Genomic DNA, 19,066 nt, shown 5'->3' on the forward strand with positions numbered 1-19,066 from the left:
CAGAATACTGGTGAGGGCGATAGTTCCTCTGCAGAGTACAGCCAGAGCCAAGTCCTCGTCGACTAGAGGATCGGTTTTCGACGATCGGACGAATCTTCGGAGCAGCACGGGGCCAGGAGCTGCCAACCATGACGGTAGAGACGTCCCATGGGTGGAGCGATGCTGGAAGCTGAAGAATCACTCGTGAGGTGTGACATTGGTAGACGTAGAAAGGAGAGACCTGATGGAATGCAATGCGTCAGGGAGCATAGTTTCCCACTGCTGGTCTGGTAGGTTGCGTGACATCAGCGCAAGACGAACAGCGTTCCAAATGATAGCATTGTATTGGGCAGAAACATGGCAAATGCACTATAATGTGGATAAATGTGAGGTTATCCACTTTGGTGGCAAAAACAGGAAGGCAGATTATTATTTGAATGGCAATAGATTGGGAGAAGGGGAAGTGCAAAGAGACCTGGGTGTTCTTGTGCACCAGTCGCTGAAGGTAAGCATGCAGGTGCAGCAGCCGGTTAAGAAGGCAAATGGTATGTTGGCCTTCGTAGCAAGAGGGTTCGAGTACAAGAACAAGGATGTCTTGCTGCAGTTGTACAGGGCCTTGGTGAGACCACACCTTGAGTATTGTGTGCAGTTTTGGTCGCCTTACCTGAGGAAGGACATTGTTGCCATGGAAGGAGTGCAGCGAAGATTCACCAGGCTGATACCTGGGATGGCAGGAATGACGTATGAGGAGAGATTGTGTCGATTGGGCTTATACTCACTGGAGTTTAGAAGATTGAGAGGGGATCGCATCGAAACCTATAAAATTCTGTCAGGCCTGGACAGACTAGATGCAGGAAGGATGTTTCTGATGGCCGGGGAGTCCAGAACCAGGGGTCATAGTCTAAGGATAAGGGGTAAGCCATTTAGGACTGAAATGAGGAGGAATTTCTCCACCCAGAGAGTGGTGAACCTGTGGAATTCTCTGCCACAGAGGGCGGTGGAGGCCAGTTCATTAAGTATATTCAAGAAAGAGTTAGATATATTTCTTAAGGCTAAAGGGATATGGGGAGAAGGCAGGGACAGGGTACTGAATTTGGATGATCAGCTATGATCTCATTGAATGGTGGAGCAGGCTCGAAGGGCTGAATGGCCTACTCCTGCTCCTATCTTCTATGTTTCTATCTCTCAACCTGTCTGTTACCAATGGGATGGTACGGTGTTGTTTTACTTGAGGCGATTCCCCGTTGGGAGAGAGAATTTTTGAGTTCGCTTGACATGATTAGAGTGGATGAAATTGGCCATACCGCAAAGGGAAAAGACTTGATCAAGGCATTTGATCACTGTGGAAGTAAACATATTGGGACAGGGGAAAGCAAAGGGAAAGCGTGAATATTTGTCCACCATAGTCAGTAAGTAGGTGTTCCGCGTTGAGGTAGGCAATGGCCCTTTAAAGTCAATGCTGAGTCGCTGCATAGCGTGTATGAGCGAGCCATCTGATGGACGGAAGAATTGCGGTTTTAATTCCGCACAAATTTTACAGGAGGAACACGTTCTTTTCACATCTTCTATAGAAAATGGGAGATTTTTAGTTCGCACGAAGTGCAACATACAGGTAACGCCAGGATGGCATAAGTCAGTATGAAGATCCGCCAGAGTCGAAGTTGACATGGAAGAGCAGAATGCCCGCATGAGGGTATCCAGGGCCACATTCTCTTTGCCGGGTCGATAATGTATGGTGTATCCAAAGGCAGCCAATTCCATCCTCCAGAGTTGTATTTTGTTATTCTTGATCTTAGTGCGTTTCCGGTTATCCAGCATAAAGGCCACGGAGCACTGATCGGTTATAAGTGTGAAATGGCGACGAGTGAGAAAATGACTCCATTTACGTACCGCTTCGATGATGGCCGTAGCCTCCTTCTTGACAGGAGGATAATGGAGCTCGCTACCCTGCAAAGTTCTGGACAGAAATGCAACAGGTCGACCACCTTGATTCAAGGTCGCAGAGATCGCCACATCCAATGCATCGCATTCGACCACGAAAGGAAGATTTTCATCAGTGGAACGAAGCGTGGCTTTTTCCAGTTGTCGCTTGAGGTTGAAAGCTGAAATAGCCGTTGCCTCCAATGGAAATGACTTAGCGTGAATCAGGGGCTGGATCTTGTCAGTGAAGTGGGGTATCCATTTCGCATAATAGGCGAACATGCCGAGTGCCCGACGAAGAGAGCCGAGATTCGTAGGGGGAAGGGAGCTCCTGAAGTGGACGAAGTCGCTCCAGATCTGGTTTGATGACACCGCTGCCCACCCAGTAGCCAAGGATGTTGACTGATGGTACTGATTTAACAGATTTGGACTCACTTAAGGTTAAGTGGCGACGACTGAGAACGTCAAAACATTTCTGGAGGTTGGCATCATGCTCCTTCTGGTCATGACCAGCAATGGTGATATCCAGATATGGAAAAGTGTCCGTTAAGTTCTCCTGTTTGACTAGGCTATCTATTGCCCGTTGAAAGACGGCCACCCCATTGGTGACCCCAAATGGAAGGCGACAAAACTGGTAAAGCCGACCATTGGCCTCAAAGGCTGTATACTTTTTGTCGAGTCCTTTAACGGTACTTGATGATATGCGCTCTTTAAATCAAAAGTTGAAAATACCTTGTAGTTGGCAAGGTTATTGACCATGTCATCGATGCGTGGTAGTGGGTCGGCATCCAGGTCGGTATATTGGTTAATAATTTGCGAGTAATCGATGCAAAGACATTTCTTGTGTTGCTTCAGAGGATTTTTAACAATGACGACTTGAGCCCGCCAGGAAGATGAACATGGCTCAATGATACCGTCAGCTAGAAGGCGAGAGATTTCTGCCTCGATAAAGGCTCGATCATCTTGGCTGAAACGTCGTGATTTAGTGACTATGGGCTTACATCGGCGGGGGGGGGGGGAGAAAGATTGGCAAATGAGGGCTCGTCGAGTGAAGCCACCGAAAGCGCACAAAATGGTACTTTGGAAATAGTAAGCTCTGGCTTTGACTCTCCAAACTCGAAAGTGAGTCTTTTGTGTTGTTTCTGGAAATCCTGTCCCAGGAGCACATCACTGCATAGGTTCTTGAGCACACCGAGCCGGGTGGAGAAATAAGTGCGGCCATTGAGGATAAGGTTGACAAGACAAAAGCCGGGAAAATTGGTGGTCAGTGTCGTCAATTTCCATGTCAGGTGTAAATACACAGTTCTTCCAAGTGTCCTGGCCAATATTTATCTCTCAATCAACATCACTAAAAATCAGATTATCTGGTCATTATCACATTGCTGTTTGTGGGAGCTTGCTGTGTGCAAATTGGCTGCCTGATTTCCTGCATTATAACAGTAACTACACTTCAAAAAGTACTTCTTTGGCTGTAAAGCGCTTTTGGACATCCAGAGGTCGTAAAAGGCGCTGTATAAATGAAAGTCTTTCATTTCAAATCTTTCCTGAGAGCTGTGATTACTCATTTTTCAATCCAATTTAATGTAAATATATTTACATTTAAACGGCTCCTGTGTGAATGTGATAAGATATGGGACAAGGGGATTCCGTGCAGCTGGTCTAACCTACAGCATTAGTGTGTTTTTTTTTATTATGACGAGGCCAGCATTTATTGCCCATCCCTAATTGCTCGAGATGGTGGCGATGAGCTGCCATTTCAGAGGGCAGTTAAGAGTCAACCACATTGCTGAGAGTCTGGAGTCACATTGGCCAGACCCTGTAAGGACAGCAGATTTTCTTCCCTAAAGTGAACCAGATGGGTTTTTACGACAATCCAGTAGTTTCATGGTCGCCATTACTGATATATTTAATTAACTGAATTTAAATTCCACAGCTGCCATGGTGGGATTTGAACTCACGCCTCTGGATTACTAGTCCAGTAACATAACCACTATGCTACCGTACCCCAATGTGTTTGTGTATGTTGGTTTTGCTGGCTTTCTGTAGCTCTCTAGCTCGCTTATTTAGTGCACAGTGGTGGTAGTGCATGGAATAGTGTGTGCAAAATCCACTTTCCGGGGAATTGCCTCTTGAATCACCACGTCTTCCCAGCTAGTGGAAAATTTGATTTTAATGGATACAACATTTTTTTCTATTTGTTCATGGGATCTGGGCGTCGCTGGCAAGGCCAGCATTTATTGCCCATCCCTAATTGTCCTTGAGAAGGTGTTGGTGATGCGCTATCAATAACTCAAAAGACTGAGATTAAGCAAGTAACTAACAGGCTTTTATTAACAAGAGAATGAAGGTGTGCCTCGAGTGGTCGACCGGTCCAGAATACAGAGGGACTGTGGAGCAGTCACCTTTATACCTGGACTCGTGGGAGGAGTCAGCCGAGACATGTACAGGCATGTACACAGTGGAATACAAACAGTGGTTTACCACAGTTGGTGAGCTGCCTTCTTGAACCGCTGCAGTCCGTGTGGTGATTATTGTTATTCGTAGCGGTTTGTTACAACTGAGTGGCTTGCTAGGCCATTTCAGAGGACGGGTAAGAGTCAACCACATTGCTGTGGATTTGGAGTCACATAGGCCAAACCAGGTAAGGACGGCAAATTTCCTTCCCTAAAGGATATTAGTGAACCAGATGGGTTTTTACAACAATCAGATAGTTCATGATCTGCTACTAGCTGGTTTTGTGTGCTGTTGCTGCTATGCACATAACAATTGGGTAGTGGGACACTAGCGTTGGAGAGCCCAGAACAGCTAGGAGAGTCTGCCAAGGCTACAAGTACATGAGTATGCTCTCTGAGTGAGCTAAAGTACCAACCATTGCATTGGCATGCATATAAGATGATGCACTACTTCATGCTCCCTAACGGTGACCTAAATTTATCTTCAGACACGTACATATTTGGTATAGAAAAATAAGCATGTATTAGTTTCTCTGTACAAAAAATAAAATGTTGAGAATGAGTTAGTTTTACATTTGTGTTTTAAAACTCCACCTCTTATGAATTCTAAAACACTTTTATGCTTATACCGGTAACGGTTCTTGGTTTGATATTGTATAATTGTTTAAGAATTTCCAAGTTTCATGTAAGGTCACATGAACCACACACTGAATACTGTGTATATGGACTATTCACTGATGTATTAATCAGGTTCGGGGGTGGGAAGGTGGGGCAACATACTATATAGGGCTTGAAACCAGACTTTGTCCTGCTGCCTCCTACAGTCACCCTGATTTGAGTCTTGAACTTTAATAACTGTTTTGCCGTTTTGACTAAAGCTACAGGAAACTCTGGATTTACCGGCAAAATTCAGGAGTAGGTTCAGTTAAGTTTTTCTTCATATTAGTGGCCGTTTCTTGATTCTTGGCTGTGTAATCGGGGGTTTCTGCACTTGTTGCTAAGCAACAGGGACGCTTGGTCTGTGGCCGGGGTCCTGCAGCTGTTGCTAAGCAACAGGAAGCCTGGATTTGTTGCTGTGTACGGAGCTCTTGTACCCTTTAACTATAACTCTCTGTAATCCGGACTTTTTGATAAACTGGCACCACGCCAGTCCCGTCGGTGCCAGATAAAAAAGAGTTTCCTGTATTTGTTGCATGACTGCTCAGTTATTTTTGCAGTTGACATAAAGGGTTAACTACCTTGTAGTTTGGAAGGAATTAAGCTACCTAGACGAGTAAGTACATTTAGCTAGCCTTTATTCTAGAGGCTAAATAGTGTATCTATCTATCCCTGTCATATGTAAAATATGTTTCTTTTCTTGCAGGTTTTCAAGGATCTTGGCACTGATGTCCTTAAAGCTGCCTTTGAAGGCTACAATGCATGCATATTTGCTTATGGCCAGACTGGATCTGGCAAATCATATACAATGATGGGAAACCCGGTAAGATGTTTTTAGTAGCCGTATGAGAGAGGTACAATGGGTACATTTTCCAGTGCCCAAGGCCAGTGGTGTAGGAACAGAACAGGTTCTGAGAACCAGAGCTCCACTACTTTCATGCCAAATGCAGTTTTCTGGCAGGCACTTTTTAGGTTGGTCTAGAATAGCCTTGCCAAAAACAAGTAACTGTTTTATGTGAACACAATGCATTGAAATGACACTTCATCAGAAGATTTATATAAGCTGCATTCCCCGTGTAGATTCCAATTTCCTTTTATAAAAAAAAAAAAGTCTTTAAGATTACTCAAGCACGACCTAGCCTTTACAACTCCATGCCAACTCTGTCTGATTAAATGTCTAAATTTAACATTCTAAATGTTCACTAATTTCATGCTGTAGTGTGGATTCTAGAAGTTTACCTTCAACTGAGAAGACTGACTGGTCTGTAATTTCTTGGCATATTCTTTTCCCTTTTCATGAACAGAGGTATAACATTTGCCACCATCCAGCCCTTTGACTCTACTGTCTCTTCCCCCAACTTCATTTAGTATTTTGGAATACATACAATGTGGACTGGCTGCTTTTTTTCTATGTTTCGTCCCTTTTTTAATGTAGTCCAGTAATGACTCTTGCACAAACTCCTCAGATACTTTTACAGTTGTATTTTCACCTTCCTCTGTAAAATGGTACAAAGTAGTTAAAACAACTGGATTGCTAGTCCAGTAACATAACCACGAAGCTACCATACCCCTATTCTAGCTTTAGAGCGTCCTCTGGCCCAGAACTCACCCAGTGCCCTAGAAATAAGAGTCCTCTTTTCCAAACCATCTTTCTGTCCACGCATTGATGTGCCTAATTTGCTTTACTATTGCGATTGGCATTGAGTTGTTATTTTGACTTAAGGTTTACATTAATGGTAACAGGAAAGCTTAATAATTGAATGCACCAGAAGGTAAACATGGGGTTGAGCATCTCTCTTTCTTCTCTGGACCATGTACAATCTACTGTATATTCTACTTTAGGAAGATGTAGGCCTGATACCTCGAATTTGTCAAGGGCTGTATGACAGAATTGCTGGGAAGTCTCGGTGGGATGAAGCTTCATTTCGCACAGAAGTAAGGTAGGAACCTGGAATGTTTTTGCTTTGTTAGTTCAGTCTCCTCAGGCTTCTGCGTTATATGCCATTCCCTGGCTGATGTGAAGAACCGTACTGTGTTCACTGGCACCTCGTAATGTCATTGTGAGAATTAGATGGTTCAGTGTTAACGTACCCTCTGAATTTATCAAAGTCACCAGTGTGGCTGTTGAAGTGTAACACTATTGCAGGAAATGCTCTTATGAGGTACAAATTGAGGCCAATGGTTGGGGGCAGAGTAAGAGCAATTTATCTTGTATTGTTGATGGAAGTGCTTGATGCTGAGACTGGGTCCAAGAGTTTGGACCAAAAAAATGGAACCAGTTTTCATCTTAAGCACCACTATTGGACAGTTTAATCAGCACAAAAATGTATTCTAATTTTTTTTGAAAAAAGAATCCAAACTGGATGGTTGGATTGGATTTGATTGGAGTTTGCTATATAATATATGCAAAATTAAGAAAAGGTTAGCGCCCCCGCAGCCTGTTTTCCTACTGGGAGTGCCCCGCGTCCCTATTGGGACACTGCGAGCCAATATCGCGGTGCTATGTGCCGCAGTGCCACGCGCTGCGTCACGCCGCGGTACTGCAGGCCTTTCTCCCCTTATTAAAGGGGAGGGGCCTGGCACAGCATGTCCCGGCGCCCAGCTGGGCCACCAGGGATCGGGAGTGCCGGCAAATGAGCCCGGCACGGAGAGCAGCCGGCACCCCGTGGGGGGGGGGGGGGGGGGCTTCACGGGACGGCAACGGGGGCAGGTGCTGGCAGGCGGTCAGCAACAAAAATGGCCGCCCGCCACCTCCCCTTTAACTAGCGCCGCCCTGGCCGCAGGTAGGCCCCCCTGACCCCGGTGGACATAGCGTCCGGGGGTAAGTCGGGGGGCGCCACCCAATATTACAGCCGGGGTGCTGCGCACGGCGATGACATCATCATCAACGGTGCTGCGCCACACGCTGCTAACCTCCCGCTGAATTTTGCGGGAGGCGCTAGCGGCGCCGTGCCCAGGCGCTAGTTGATTTACGCCCTCTTGGGGCGCTAACGGGAGGCACAAATCAACCGAATTTAGCCCCCCTAGTATCTTGAGCTGAGCTTTAAATTCTGTATGCTATCTATCACCAAGATTGTTTACTTCCACCTCCACAACGTTGCCTGCCTCGCCCTTGCTTCAGCCCCCCACTCCTGAAACCGTTATAAGTACTCTTCAACTTCTGGTGTTGAAAATTTCAGTGCTCCCTCACTGGCCTCCCATCTTCCTCCCATCATAAAGTTCAGCTTGTCCAAATCTCTACTGCCCGTGTCCTGTCCCACACTAAGTCTCGTTCTTTGATCACCACCATCAATAACCTCCACTGGCTCCCTATCAAGTATTACATTTAAAATCCTTGTTATTCTCTATAAATCCTTTCATGCCCTTGCTCCCCCATATCTCTGCAAGCTCTTCCAGCTTGTAACCCTTCCCAAAGCTTGTAACTCTGCTCTCTGATACTGGCCTTCTATTTATCTCTCTCTCTCTCTCTCCCTCTCCCTCTCCCTCTCCCTCTCTCTCCCTCTCTCTCTCTCTCTCTCTCTCTCTCTCTCTCTCTTTCTCCCCCCCCCCCCCCACCCTCGCTTTATGCCACCATTGGCATGAGAACTTTGAGTTTTGCATCAGACCTGCTCTCTGGAACACTCTCGCTGAACTTCTTTGCCTCTCTATCTCTCTTTCCATCTTTTATTTAAAAAGAAACTTGGGTGCCAGCCTTGGCTCGGTGGTAGCACTCTCACCTGAGTTAGAGACTTGAGCCCATAATCTAGGTTGACGCTTCAGTGTAGTACTGAGTGCGCTGCACTGTCTGAGTGCCGTCTTTCAGATGAGAAATCACCCAAAGCCTCAGTCTGCTCTCTTAGGTGGATTTAAAAGATCCCGTGGCACTATTCAGCGAACAGGAGAGATCTCCTGGTGTTCTGGCCAACAGTTATCTCTGAACCAACATCACTAAAACAGATTATCTGGTCATTTATATCTGTTTACTGCTGTTTGTGGGAGTTTTCTGTGAGCAAATTGGCTGTCGCGTTTCCCTACATTACAACAGTTGTTACACTTTGAAAGGTAATTCATTGGCTGTAAAGCACTTTGGGATGTCCAGAGGTTGTGAAAAGCTTTGTAAATCCAAGTTCTTTCTTTCTCAAACCCATTTCTTCAGCCTCATGTTTCTCTTGCTTGGCAGTCCTTCCCAATCAGTATCTGTAAAGTGTTAGTACAGTAATGAGTTGTGTAACTTTGCTGTGGGTGTCTGGGAGCCCTCAAGCCACAAGAGCAGTTGCAGCAGGCAGAGGAATGGGTCTGAAAGGATCCTGCTGGTCTTGATGTTTGTGGCATGCAGAATTAATTTTGTAATATGTTTAAGTATTTAAAAAAAAAAAACTTTTTCTTTCACAAAATAGCTACCTGGAGATTTATAATGAACGAGTAAGGGATCTGCTCAGGAGAAAGTCAACCAAAACGTACAATTTAAGAGTAAGGGAACATCCAAAGGAAGGCCCATACGTAGAGGGTAAGAATATATTTGTAACAAACTTAAAGTATGCAGTGCATTTGTCCTGGATTACGAGTGTTTTGACTAGAATGGGGACACTGGACCATTTTCGAAAATTGCTTATCTAAATTGATGGCTACAAGTGGATCGCATTCTCTTTCATGATGTCAAGATAAAGTCTAAACCGTAAATCGGTGACTTTCGCCAGAAAGAAAACTAAGGAGGGCAATGAGATAATAATTAAGGGCTAAAACCCATGCATGGCTTATGTCTTAGTAGGAATAGTAATTGAGAATTAAGAAAACATTTTTTTTAAGCCATAACACTTGTCTAGGACACTAACAAATCCATACATGACATCTTACATACACGTTAAACCTTGCTATTGCAGAAGGAAGACTGCTGATTAGAGTGAGTCCCTTAATTTCAAAGGGTGTCCGTCCTGTTTTCTGTGTCTTGGGGTGGTAGGATACAAATCCATGCATGCAATTCATTCCCTGAGTTTCTGTTCTTGTGTGGATGAGCTGAGAAGGTGCCAAGTGGAGATTTGATGTTTCCTTGTAAGGGTGAAGGGTTCAAGTTTAGCTTTGCCTTGCAAAATAATGGCCTGTATTTTGCAGTTGGCGGCGTACCTACAGAGTAAGCCTCTGGCATCCGAATAGAATTCACACTTACATGATGGGGACCCTCCTTTGCGAACTTGCTTTTTGACGCTGTGTACTCGAAGACAGCGTAATGGCCCATGGCTCCCAGGGGTGCAGCGTGTGTGGAAGCGTACCTGGGATCACATGGGCCTGGTGCTCCAATCAGTGGAAGCGCAGAGATTCCTCCAGACAGATATGTAGGAACATAAGAACATAAGAAATAGGAGCAGGAGTAGGCCATACGGCCCCTCGGGCCTGCCCTGCCATTCAATAGGATCATGGCTGATCTGAACCTAGACTCACGTCCACTTCCCTGCCCTCTCCCCGTAACCCCTAATTCCCTTATCTGCTAGGAAAATGTCTATCTCCATTTTAAATTTATTTAATGTTGCAGCTTCCACAGCTCTCTGGGGTAGCAAATTCCATAGATTTACTACCCTCGGAGTGAAGAAGTTTCTCCTCATCTCAGTTTTGAAAGGGCAGCCCCTTATTCTAAGATTATGCCCCCTAGTTCTAATCTCACCCATCAGTGGAAACATCCTCACCGCATCCACCCGATCAAGCCCCCTCACAATCTTATGTTTCGATAAGATCGCCTCTCATTCTTCTGAACTCCAATGAGTAGAGTCCCAACCTACTCAACCTTTCCTCATACATCAACCCCCTCATCTCTGGAATCAACCGAGTGAACCTTCTCTGAACTGCCTCGAGAGCAAGTATATCTTTTCTTAAATATGGAAACCAAAACTGCACGCAGTATTCCAGGTGTGGCCTCACCAATACCCTGTATAACTGCAGCAAGACTTCCCTGTTTTTATACTCCATCCCCCTTGCAATAAAAGCCAAGATTCCATTGGCCTTCCTGATCACCTGCATACTAACTTTTTGTGTTTCATGCACCAGGACCCCCAGATCCCTTTGTACTGCAGCACTTTGCAGTTTCTCTCCATTTAGATAATAACTTGCTCTTTGATTTTTTCTGCCAAAGTGCATAACCTCACACTTTCCAACATTATATTGCATCTGCCCACTCACTTAGCCTGTCTATGTCCTTTTGCAGGTTTTTTATGTCCTCCTCACTCACTGCTTTCCCTCCCATCTTTGTATCGTCGGCAAACTTGGATATGTTGCACTTGGTCCCTTCCTCCAAATCGTTAATATAGATTGTAAAGAGTTGGGGTCCTAGCACTGACCCCTGCGGAACACCACTAGTTACTGATTGCCAGCCCGAGAACGAACCATTTATCCCAACTCTTGTTTTCTGTTAGATAGCCAATCTTCCACCCATGCCAGTATATTACCCCCAATCCTGTGATTTTTTTTAATCTTGATCAGTAATCTTTTGTGTGGAACCTTGTCAAATGCCTTTTGGAAGTCCAAATACACTACATCCACTGGTTCCCCTTTATCCACCCTGTATGTTACATCCTCAAAGAATTCGAGCAAATTTGTCAAACATGACTTCCCCTTTGTAAAACCATGCTGACTCTGTCCTATTAAATTATGTTTATCCAAATGCTCTGTTACTGTATCCTTAATAATGGACTCCAATATTTTGCCAACCACAGATGTTAGGCTAACTGGTCTATAGTTTCCAGCTTTTTGTCTACTTCCCTTCTTAAATAAGGGTGTTACATTAGCAGTTTTCCAATCTGCCAGGACCTTTCCTGAGTCCAGGGAGTTCTGGAAAATGATCACCAATGCATGCACAATCCCTACCGCCACTTCTCTCAAGACCCTAGGATGTAGGCCATCAGGTCCAGGGGATTTATCCGCCTTAAGTCCAATTATTTTACTGAGTACCATCTCCTTAGTGATTTTAATCGTGTTTAGCTCCTCCCCCCCCCCCCCCCCCCCCCAATTGCCCCCTGTTTGTCCAGTGTTGGGATATTTTTAGTGTCCTCTACTGTAAAGACTGATACAAAATATTTGTTCAGCGTCTTTGCCATCTCCATGTTCCCCACCACTAGTTTCCCAGTCCCATCCTCTAAGGGACCAACGTTCACTTTTGCCACCCTTTTTCTTTTTATATAGCTGTAGAAACTCTTGCTATCTGTTTTTATATTTTTTGCTGGTTTACTTTCATAATCTATCTTCCCTTTCTTAATTAATCTTTTAGTTATTGTTTGCTGGCTTTTAAATGCTTCCCAATCTTCTATCCTCCCACTAGATTTGGCTAATTTATATGCCCTTGTTTTCAGTCGAATACTATCCTTTATTACTTTACTAAGCCACGGATGGCTGTCTTTTCTTTTACTCCCCTTTTTCCTCAGTGGAATATATCTTGAAAGATGTGAAATATCTCCTTGAATGTAGACCACTGCTCTTGTACCGTCTTACACTTTAATCTGTTTTCCCAGTCCACTTTAGTCAATTCTACTCTCATACCTTCATAGTCTCCTTTATTTAAGCTTAGTACGCTGGTTTGAGATCCAACTCTCTCACCCTCAAACTGAATTTGGAATTCAACCATATTATGGTCACTCATTCCAAGGGGATCCTTTACTAGGACATTTTTTATTAATCCTGTCTCATTACACAGGACCAGATCTAAGATTGCCTGCCCCCTGGTTGGTTCAGTTACATACTGCTCAAGGAACCCGTCCCTAATACACTCTTATGAACTCTTCCTCAATGCTGCCATGCCCAATTTGATTAGTCCAGTCAATATGAAAGTTGAACCAGCATCAGGCTTTTACAGTTAATTGTTCAATGGGATATGATAACTAGTACATAGGGGAATAAAGTTAGTGTTAAGTTGGACATGATAACTAATACAAGGGGGAATAAAGCGACAGAAGAGAAAGGAGGGTGCAGACTGGCACCTGACCTGCTGAATCCACTCACAGAACGGGCACAGTCAATAACAACAGCACCGTATGGTGACTTTAAAAGCTTTAATGTCAGGAAATAAGATCTAAATATATAGTTAGGTTTAACATTTCGTTCTTTATTTGGGATTTAGTATCGATTTGAATTCAGATTGCCCCACACACAAAAACTGGCAAAATGACAGCACCAAGTTTCAACATCAGGATTTCAATAAAGTATGTAGACAAAACAAACTTAACAATTTCACTTTTATAAATGCTAAATACATCCCAAATGATGCTTTGGACCTTTTTGAGGTATCCCCTTACGCTGATGCAAACAGACCCTGTGCTTGTTTGCATCAGCTGTAAAATTTTCGTATGTAATTGCTGGGCAGCTGATAGCCCAATTCTGGGCCAGCAATTGGGATTTCCAAGGTGGAGCAGATGATTTGTCAAGTCGTAATTAGACAGATCGCAAGTTCGGGATTGGGCACATGTGGAAATTCCGAACTTGCGGTCCATTTCAAAGGCGGCATGACTGTGTACTCTCGCCATCATACCCATTGAAAATTCTGGCCCAATGTTTTATTGTTTGTCAATTGTAATGTATAGGAATGCCGGGCACTCTTTGTCTCCCTCTTCCTTTTACCCCACCTCCTCCATAATGGGCCAGAAATTCGTGTCGGAGGCTTCCCGTGGGTGCAAGCCCCCGACCTGCACTTGCCTAGTGCGCTGGTCGTTGTGCTGTGGGCCCGTGTGGGATTCCGATCCTGGGCCTGCTCCAACTGCCGGCGCGCAGTGCTTGCGTATCCCAGGGGCGCAGTTAATTCGAAGCGTCCCTTGGGATCACGTGGGCCATGGAGAGCCAATCGTAGCAGGGAATCTCTATTCATAGATTTGACAGGAAGATCCAAAAAATAACTAAAACTTCAATTTTTTATTAAAAATCACATTTTTAAATATAAAATAACTATAAATTACATAAAATAACTTTTAAACAGTAATTTAAATTTTTGAAAAAATTAATTAGTTTTTAACTGGGCTAAAAATAAACTTGCCTTTCTTTAAAGTATTTAAAAATAATAAACCTGTGGAAAAAATGTTTTAATTTTACTTAATTCACCACTTACCTTGTTAAAAGCAGGCCTTGCGACTGCTTTTTAAAAGCGTAGCTGCTGGAGACTTACCCTCCCGAAGAAACCTGTATATTTAAAAAAAAAAAAAAAAAAAAACGGAAGTTCCAGGCATACTCGCTGCCTCTCCGGCGCACGCATTCGACCTGTGAACCCCTTCCTTGAAGGGAATGGAAGTTCCGGTTTCCCGCGCATGCACGAAACCGGCACTTTCGTTGACCCTACGCATGAGTACCCAGCACGTACTCACCCGTGGGGACCTGAATTTCTGGCCCAATATCTTTATAAATATGGTGTAACTGTAACAGCATTACAGTGCTGGATACTTGATTCATGTGGATCTGGAATTAACATTGCTGATTTTCCATATTGTGAATGACCAGGATTGTTTTGGCACGAAATGGATGTTATGTGTTGTGTCGGTACCTTTCTACCTAGACACAATTTAGGACTCTCAACTCAGAGATTCAAACATGAAGTGCTTTATTGGAAGGAAAAGAAGTTCTGGAAAGTTCCGAACAAAGAGAGCTAAACTTAACCGAGAGAATACCCAACCATTTATCTCCTGTGACAGCGCCACCACAGGTGGGAGGAGAACACACAATAGAACACACAATACATAACATTTCCTCCCCTCTTAAATGGAAGGTCCACATTATTCCTCAATAGGTAAGTTACTTTCAATACACTCAACGAACCTAGGGTAGAGGTAGACTGCCTCAAACCCTGACTTTACCCTGGGGTTTATTCTGCCCCAGTCACTAAGCCTACAGATCCAAACGTCTTGGAGGCCACCGCTCTCTGACAGGATACCGGCGGTCATCGCTGGCTTCCACAGCAGTAGGCATTGACACAGGCCTGGATGGAGAAGGTGCCTGTGTCAGTTGAAAGTCAGGAGTTTGCACAGGTGGAACAGTCTCTTTGACTTCCTCTGTTGGAGAAGAGCACTATGGCAAAGGATGCTGGTTTGCGGTATCATTTGGAAACAGTTCAGGCCAACCAGCCGTTGGAGCCTCTGTGGCTGTCTCTGCTCCTAGCAACAGTTGATCTGTGTGTCTTCTCCAGACGACGTCCTCAGCAGTCTCAACCGTGTAAGACACAGGGCCCGTCTGCGCGATCACCGTAACAGGAACCCATTTCGGTCCAGTGTTGTAGTTTCGATCTAGGACGTGCTCTCCCGGATGAAACCATCTCTCCTTGGCTCTTTTCTCTCTCTCTTCAACTTGAGCTTGTTGTTGACGATGGACAACCTGCTCTGCCCTTGGAGGTTTGAGTAAGTCAAAACTTGTCCGCAACTGCCTCTTCATCATGAGCGAAGCGGGGGAAGTTTTGGTTGTGGCATGCGGCTCGTTCCTGTAGGACAACAGGAAGCTGTTCAGACATTGGTGGATTGAGCCCTGACCTTGCGATGCCTTCAAGGCGTGCTTCAAAGTTTGCACGAACCTTTCTGCCTGGCCGTTAGTAGAGGGATGATAGGGCGCAGACCTGATGTGTTGGACACCATTCACATGCAGGAAGGTTGCAAACTCCTGTGATACAAATTGTGGACCGTTGTCACTTACGAGTTGTTCCGTTGAGCCATAACGGCTGAACATCTCACCAAGTTTCTCAATTGTTTTCTCTGCCGTGGTAGACCTCATCACAGCGACCTCCGGCCACTTGCTACGAGCGTCCACAACCACCATAAACCTCTTCCCTTCGAAAGGACCGGCGAAGTCCACATGTACTCGCTGCCACACTTCTGCAGGCCAATCCCAGGGGTGTAGGGTTGCCAGCTGTGGAACATTCCGGACCCTTTGACATGGGGAACATGTTTTGGCTTGACATAGTAACTGATGTAACGGCTTCAGCAATGTTGCTAAGTCTGGAATAAACTTCCCATAGTAGTTAAGTAGCCCCAGAAATGAACGTAACTGGCTCACATTCTGGGGTGCTGGGGCCTCCACGATCGCCTTGACCTTTGGCGGTGCCTTATGCAGGCCAGTAGCGTCAATCACAATCAATCACAACTGAAGACTGAAAGAATTCACATTTGTCTTTACGAACTCTGAGTCCGTACTCTTTCAGTCGTTGTAGTGTCGCATCCAAGTTCAGAAGATGATCCTCCTCATTTGTCCCAGTGACAAGGATGTTGTCCAGGTAGCACTGGACTCCTGGCAGTCCACTCAAAATCTGATCCATTGCCCTTTGGAATAGAGCAGGGGCCGACGTAATTCCAAACGGAAGGCGGCAGTACCTGTATAGCCCCTTGTGTGTCACAATTGTCAGCAGCTCCTTTGATTTGTCATCGACATGCATTTGTAGATAAGCCTGGCATAAGTCTATTTTGCTGAACTTTTGCCCTCCGGCCAGGCCCGTAAAAAGATCATCAATGAGGGGAAGAGGGTACTGTTCCACAGACAGCACCGGGTTAATAGTCACTTTAAAATCCCCACAGATTCGAACAGATCCATCCTTTTTCAGGACAGGAACAATGGGTGTGGCCCATTTGCTCACGCTCACAGGCTCCAGGACTCCATTCTCGACTAAGGCCTTCAAGTTAGCCTCAACTTTTGGCCTAATTGCATAGGGTACATGTCGGGCTTTGTGAAACTTCGGCTTGCTGTCAGGTTTAATGTCCAGTCTCACGCTGATCTTTTTCATGCTCCCAAGTTCCCCATTGAAGAGTTCTGCATGTTTGTTTAACACTGCAGTCAGACCTGACTCCCCTTTTGACATCATGCGGACTGCAGGCCTGTCCAGCGTGATTTTCTCTAGCCACGCACGTCCCAATAGCGATGGGTAATTTCCCTTTACCACATATAGTGGCAGTTTTGCAGTCTCTCCAATCAATTTAGCTGTCACCTCAATGATGCCTCTCATGGCCACAGGTTCGCCGGTATACGTCTTTAGCACAATGTTTGTTGGCTGAAGGGTAAGATGCTTTAGCATTTTGTTGTAGACAGTGTCTGAAACAAGGGACACAGCCGCGCCTGTGTCCACCTCCATCCGCACTGATTGTCCCTCCACCAGTGGTGACACCCAGTAGCCATTTGAACCACCTGCAACCGTCAGTATGTGCACCTCTTCCTCCTCAGAGGTGTTGCTCCCCTCTGTTTTGCTTGTTCCATCATACTGCACTGAATGAACACTCTTTTTCCTCCCTTGTCCAAATACAGACATTTTGCTTCCATGCTTTCCAGCTCTGTCTGTTCTTTTTTTACCTCTACAGGCGCGTTCAATGTGACCCTTTTTGCCACAATTTTGGCATTCCAGCTCCGTACACCAGCAGTCATTAGCGTGATGGCCTGTTTTCCCACAACGGTAACATGTGCCGTTCCGCGCACCTTTAGGCTCAGACGACACCTTGTGAACTCTCCCTGTTGAACTCAACTGGTGAGCCTCCTTTTCCGCCATCTCCATGGAGACACTAACTTCAATGGCCTTTTCAAGAGTAAGGCTGTCCTCAGTAAGAAGGCGCTTCAGTGTGGCTGCATTTTGCAGACCACACACAAGTCTGTCTCTAATGGTGTCATTCAGCACCTCCTTGAACTGGCAGTGTTCAGACAACCTTTTTAAAGCAGCAATAAACATCGTCACTGATTCCCCCTCTTGATTCCGTTTGTGAAATCAAAATCTCTCAGCAATAACCAGAGGTTTTGGTGAAAAATGTGCTCCAAGAATTTCCACTAGTTGCTTATATGTTTTAGTTCCTGGCTTATCTGGCTGCACGAGGCTGCGAGGTAAATTGAAAGTCTTCGGCCCGATTACACTCAAAAAGGTAGGCACGACCTTTTCATTTGCCACCGCATTCACCAATACAAAATAGTCAAAACGTTCCGTATATGCGCTCCATTGCTCCACATTTTCATCAAAATCACCGATTTTTTCCTAATATAGTAGCCATCTCATGTTTCAAATTAAATTTTCTGTTTACTCACTGCACCCGTAACGTACGCAGATTCATCCGCTCCTCGTTGCCACTTGCTGTGTCGGTACCTTTCTACCTAGACACAATTTAGGACTCAGAACTCAGAGATTCAAACATGAAGTGCTTTATTGGAAGGAAAGGAAGCTCTGGAAAGTTCCGAACAAAGAGAGCTAAACTTAACCGAGAGAATACCCAACCATTTATCTCCTGTGAGGGTGGGAGGAGAACACACAATAGAACACACAATACATAACATTATGCTATGTAATGCACAATATTATTAGGATTATTGATTTATGGTAACTGAACAATTCAAATTCTGTTTTTATTGCATAAATACTTCAGAATTTTTTACCAACATTCTGAGGATCGAATTCCGAGACCCTGCCCATTATTATCTATGAAAGCTGTTAAGTCAGTATCCTTGATTTATATATTCCTTTACTTATGCACTCTATTTTTATCTCATACCTTTTTTAAAGAAAGTGATACACAGCAAGGTGGTAGGCAAGCTGGAGCAGGTGGAGGTGGGCAGGGCAAGGCTATCCAGGAGGAAGGGAAAGAGCAAGTGGTCAGCAAACTTGAGTTGGCTAGGAGTGACGCAGGGGGGTGGATGTGTGCTGTGCTATTCTGGGGGAGAGGGATGAACATCTTGAGGGAAAGAAGTTTGCAGCAGTACTGTCACATTACACTTTCTGTATTACACTTTGACATAGATTTTGATTGGATCAAACTTTGGCTAAATACTTTTTGATTAGTCCAAATTTCATACTTATAAAACAGCAACAAAATAAAACTTAAAAAAAAAAAAAAAAAAATTTTCTTGGGGTGTAGGCGATGCTGTCAAGACCACATTTCTTTGCCCATTCCTAGTTGCCCAGAAAAGGTGGTGGTGGGACACTTTCTTGAACCACTGTAGTCCTTGTGATGATGGTGCTCCCACTGTGGTGTTGGGTAGGGAATTGAAAAATATTGACCCAGTGACAATGAAGAAACAATGATACAGGAAACTTTGTGCTATCCGGCACCGACGGGACCGAGCTGCTGCCGTTCCCTCAAAACTGCCGGACACTCCAGAGTTAATGTTGA

General features: G+C 44.8%; 1 protein-coding gene across 5 annotated transcripts in view; it reads left to right on the plus strand.

Moving 5' to 3' along the window:
- The window catches only part of kif16ba (kinesin family member 16Ba), a 290,426-nt gene that overhangs the window by 42,473 nt on the left and 228,887 nt on the right, over positions 1 to 19,066 (plus strand). For all 5 annotated transcript variants that reach the window (XM_085981640.1, XM_085981641.1, XM_085981643.1 and 2 more), the window contains exons 4-6: positions 5,716 to 5,832; positions 6,852 to 6,949; positions 9,386 to 9,495. In XM_085981640.1, the coding sequence (XP_085837766.1) occupies positions 5,716 to 5,832; positions 6,852 to 6,949; positions 9,386 to 9,495 (325 nt within the window). The remainder of the gene's footprint in view (positions 1 to 5,715; positions 5,833 to 6,851; positions 6,950 to 9,385; positions 9,496 to 19,066) is intronic.

This window comes from Somniosus microcephalus, chromosome 3 (genome assembly GCF_052327205.1).
Source record: "Somniosus microcephalus isolate GS21.2 chromosome 3, FLI_Smic_1.0, whole genome shotgun sequence".
Taxonomy (NCBI): Eukaryota; Metazoa; Chordata; class Chondrichthyes; order Squaliformes; family Somniosidae; genus Somniosus; species Somniosus microcephalus.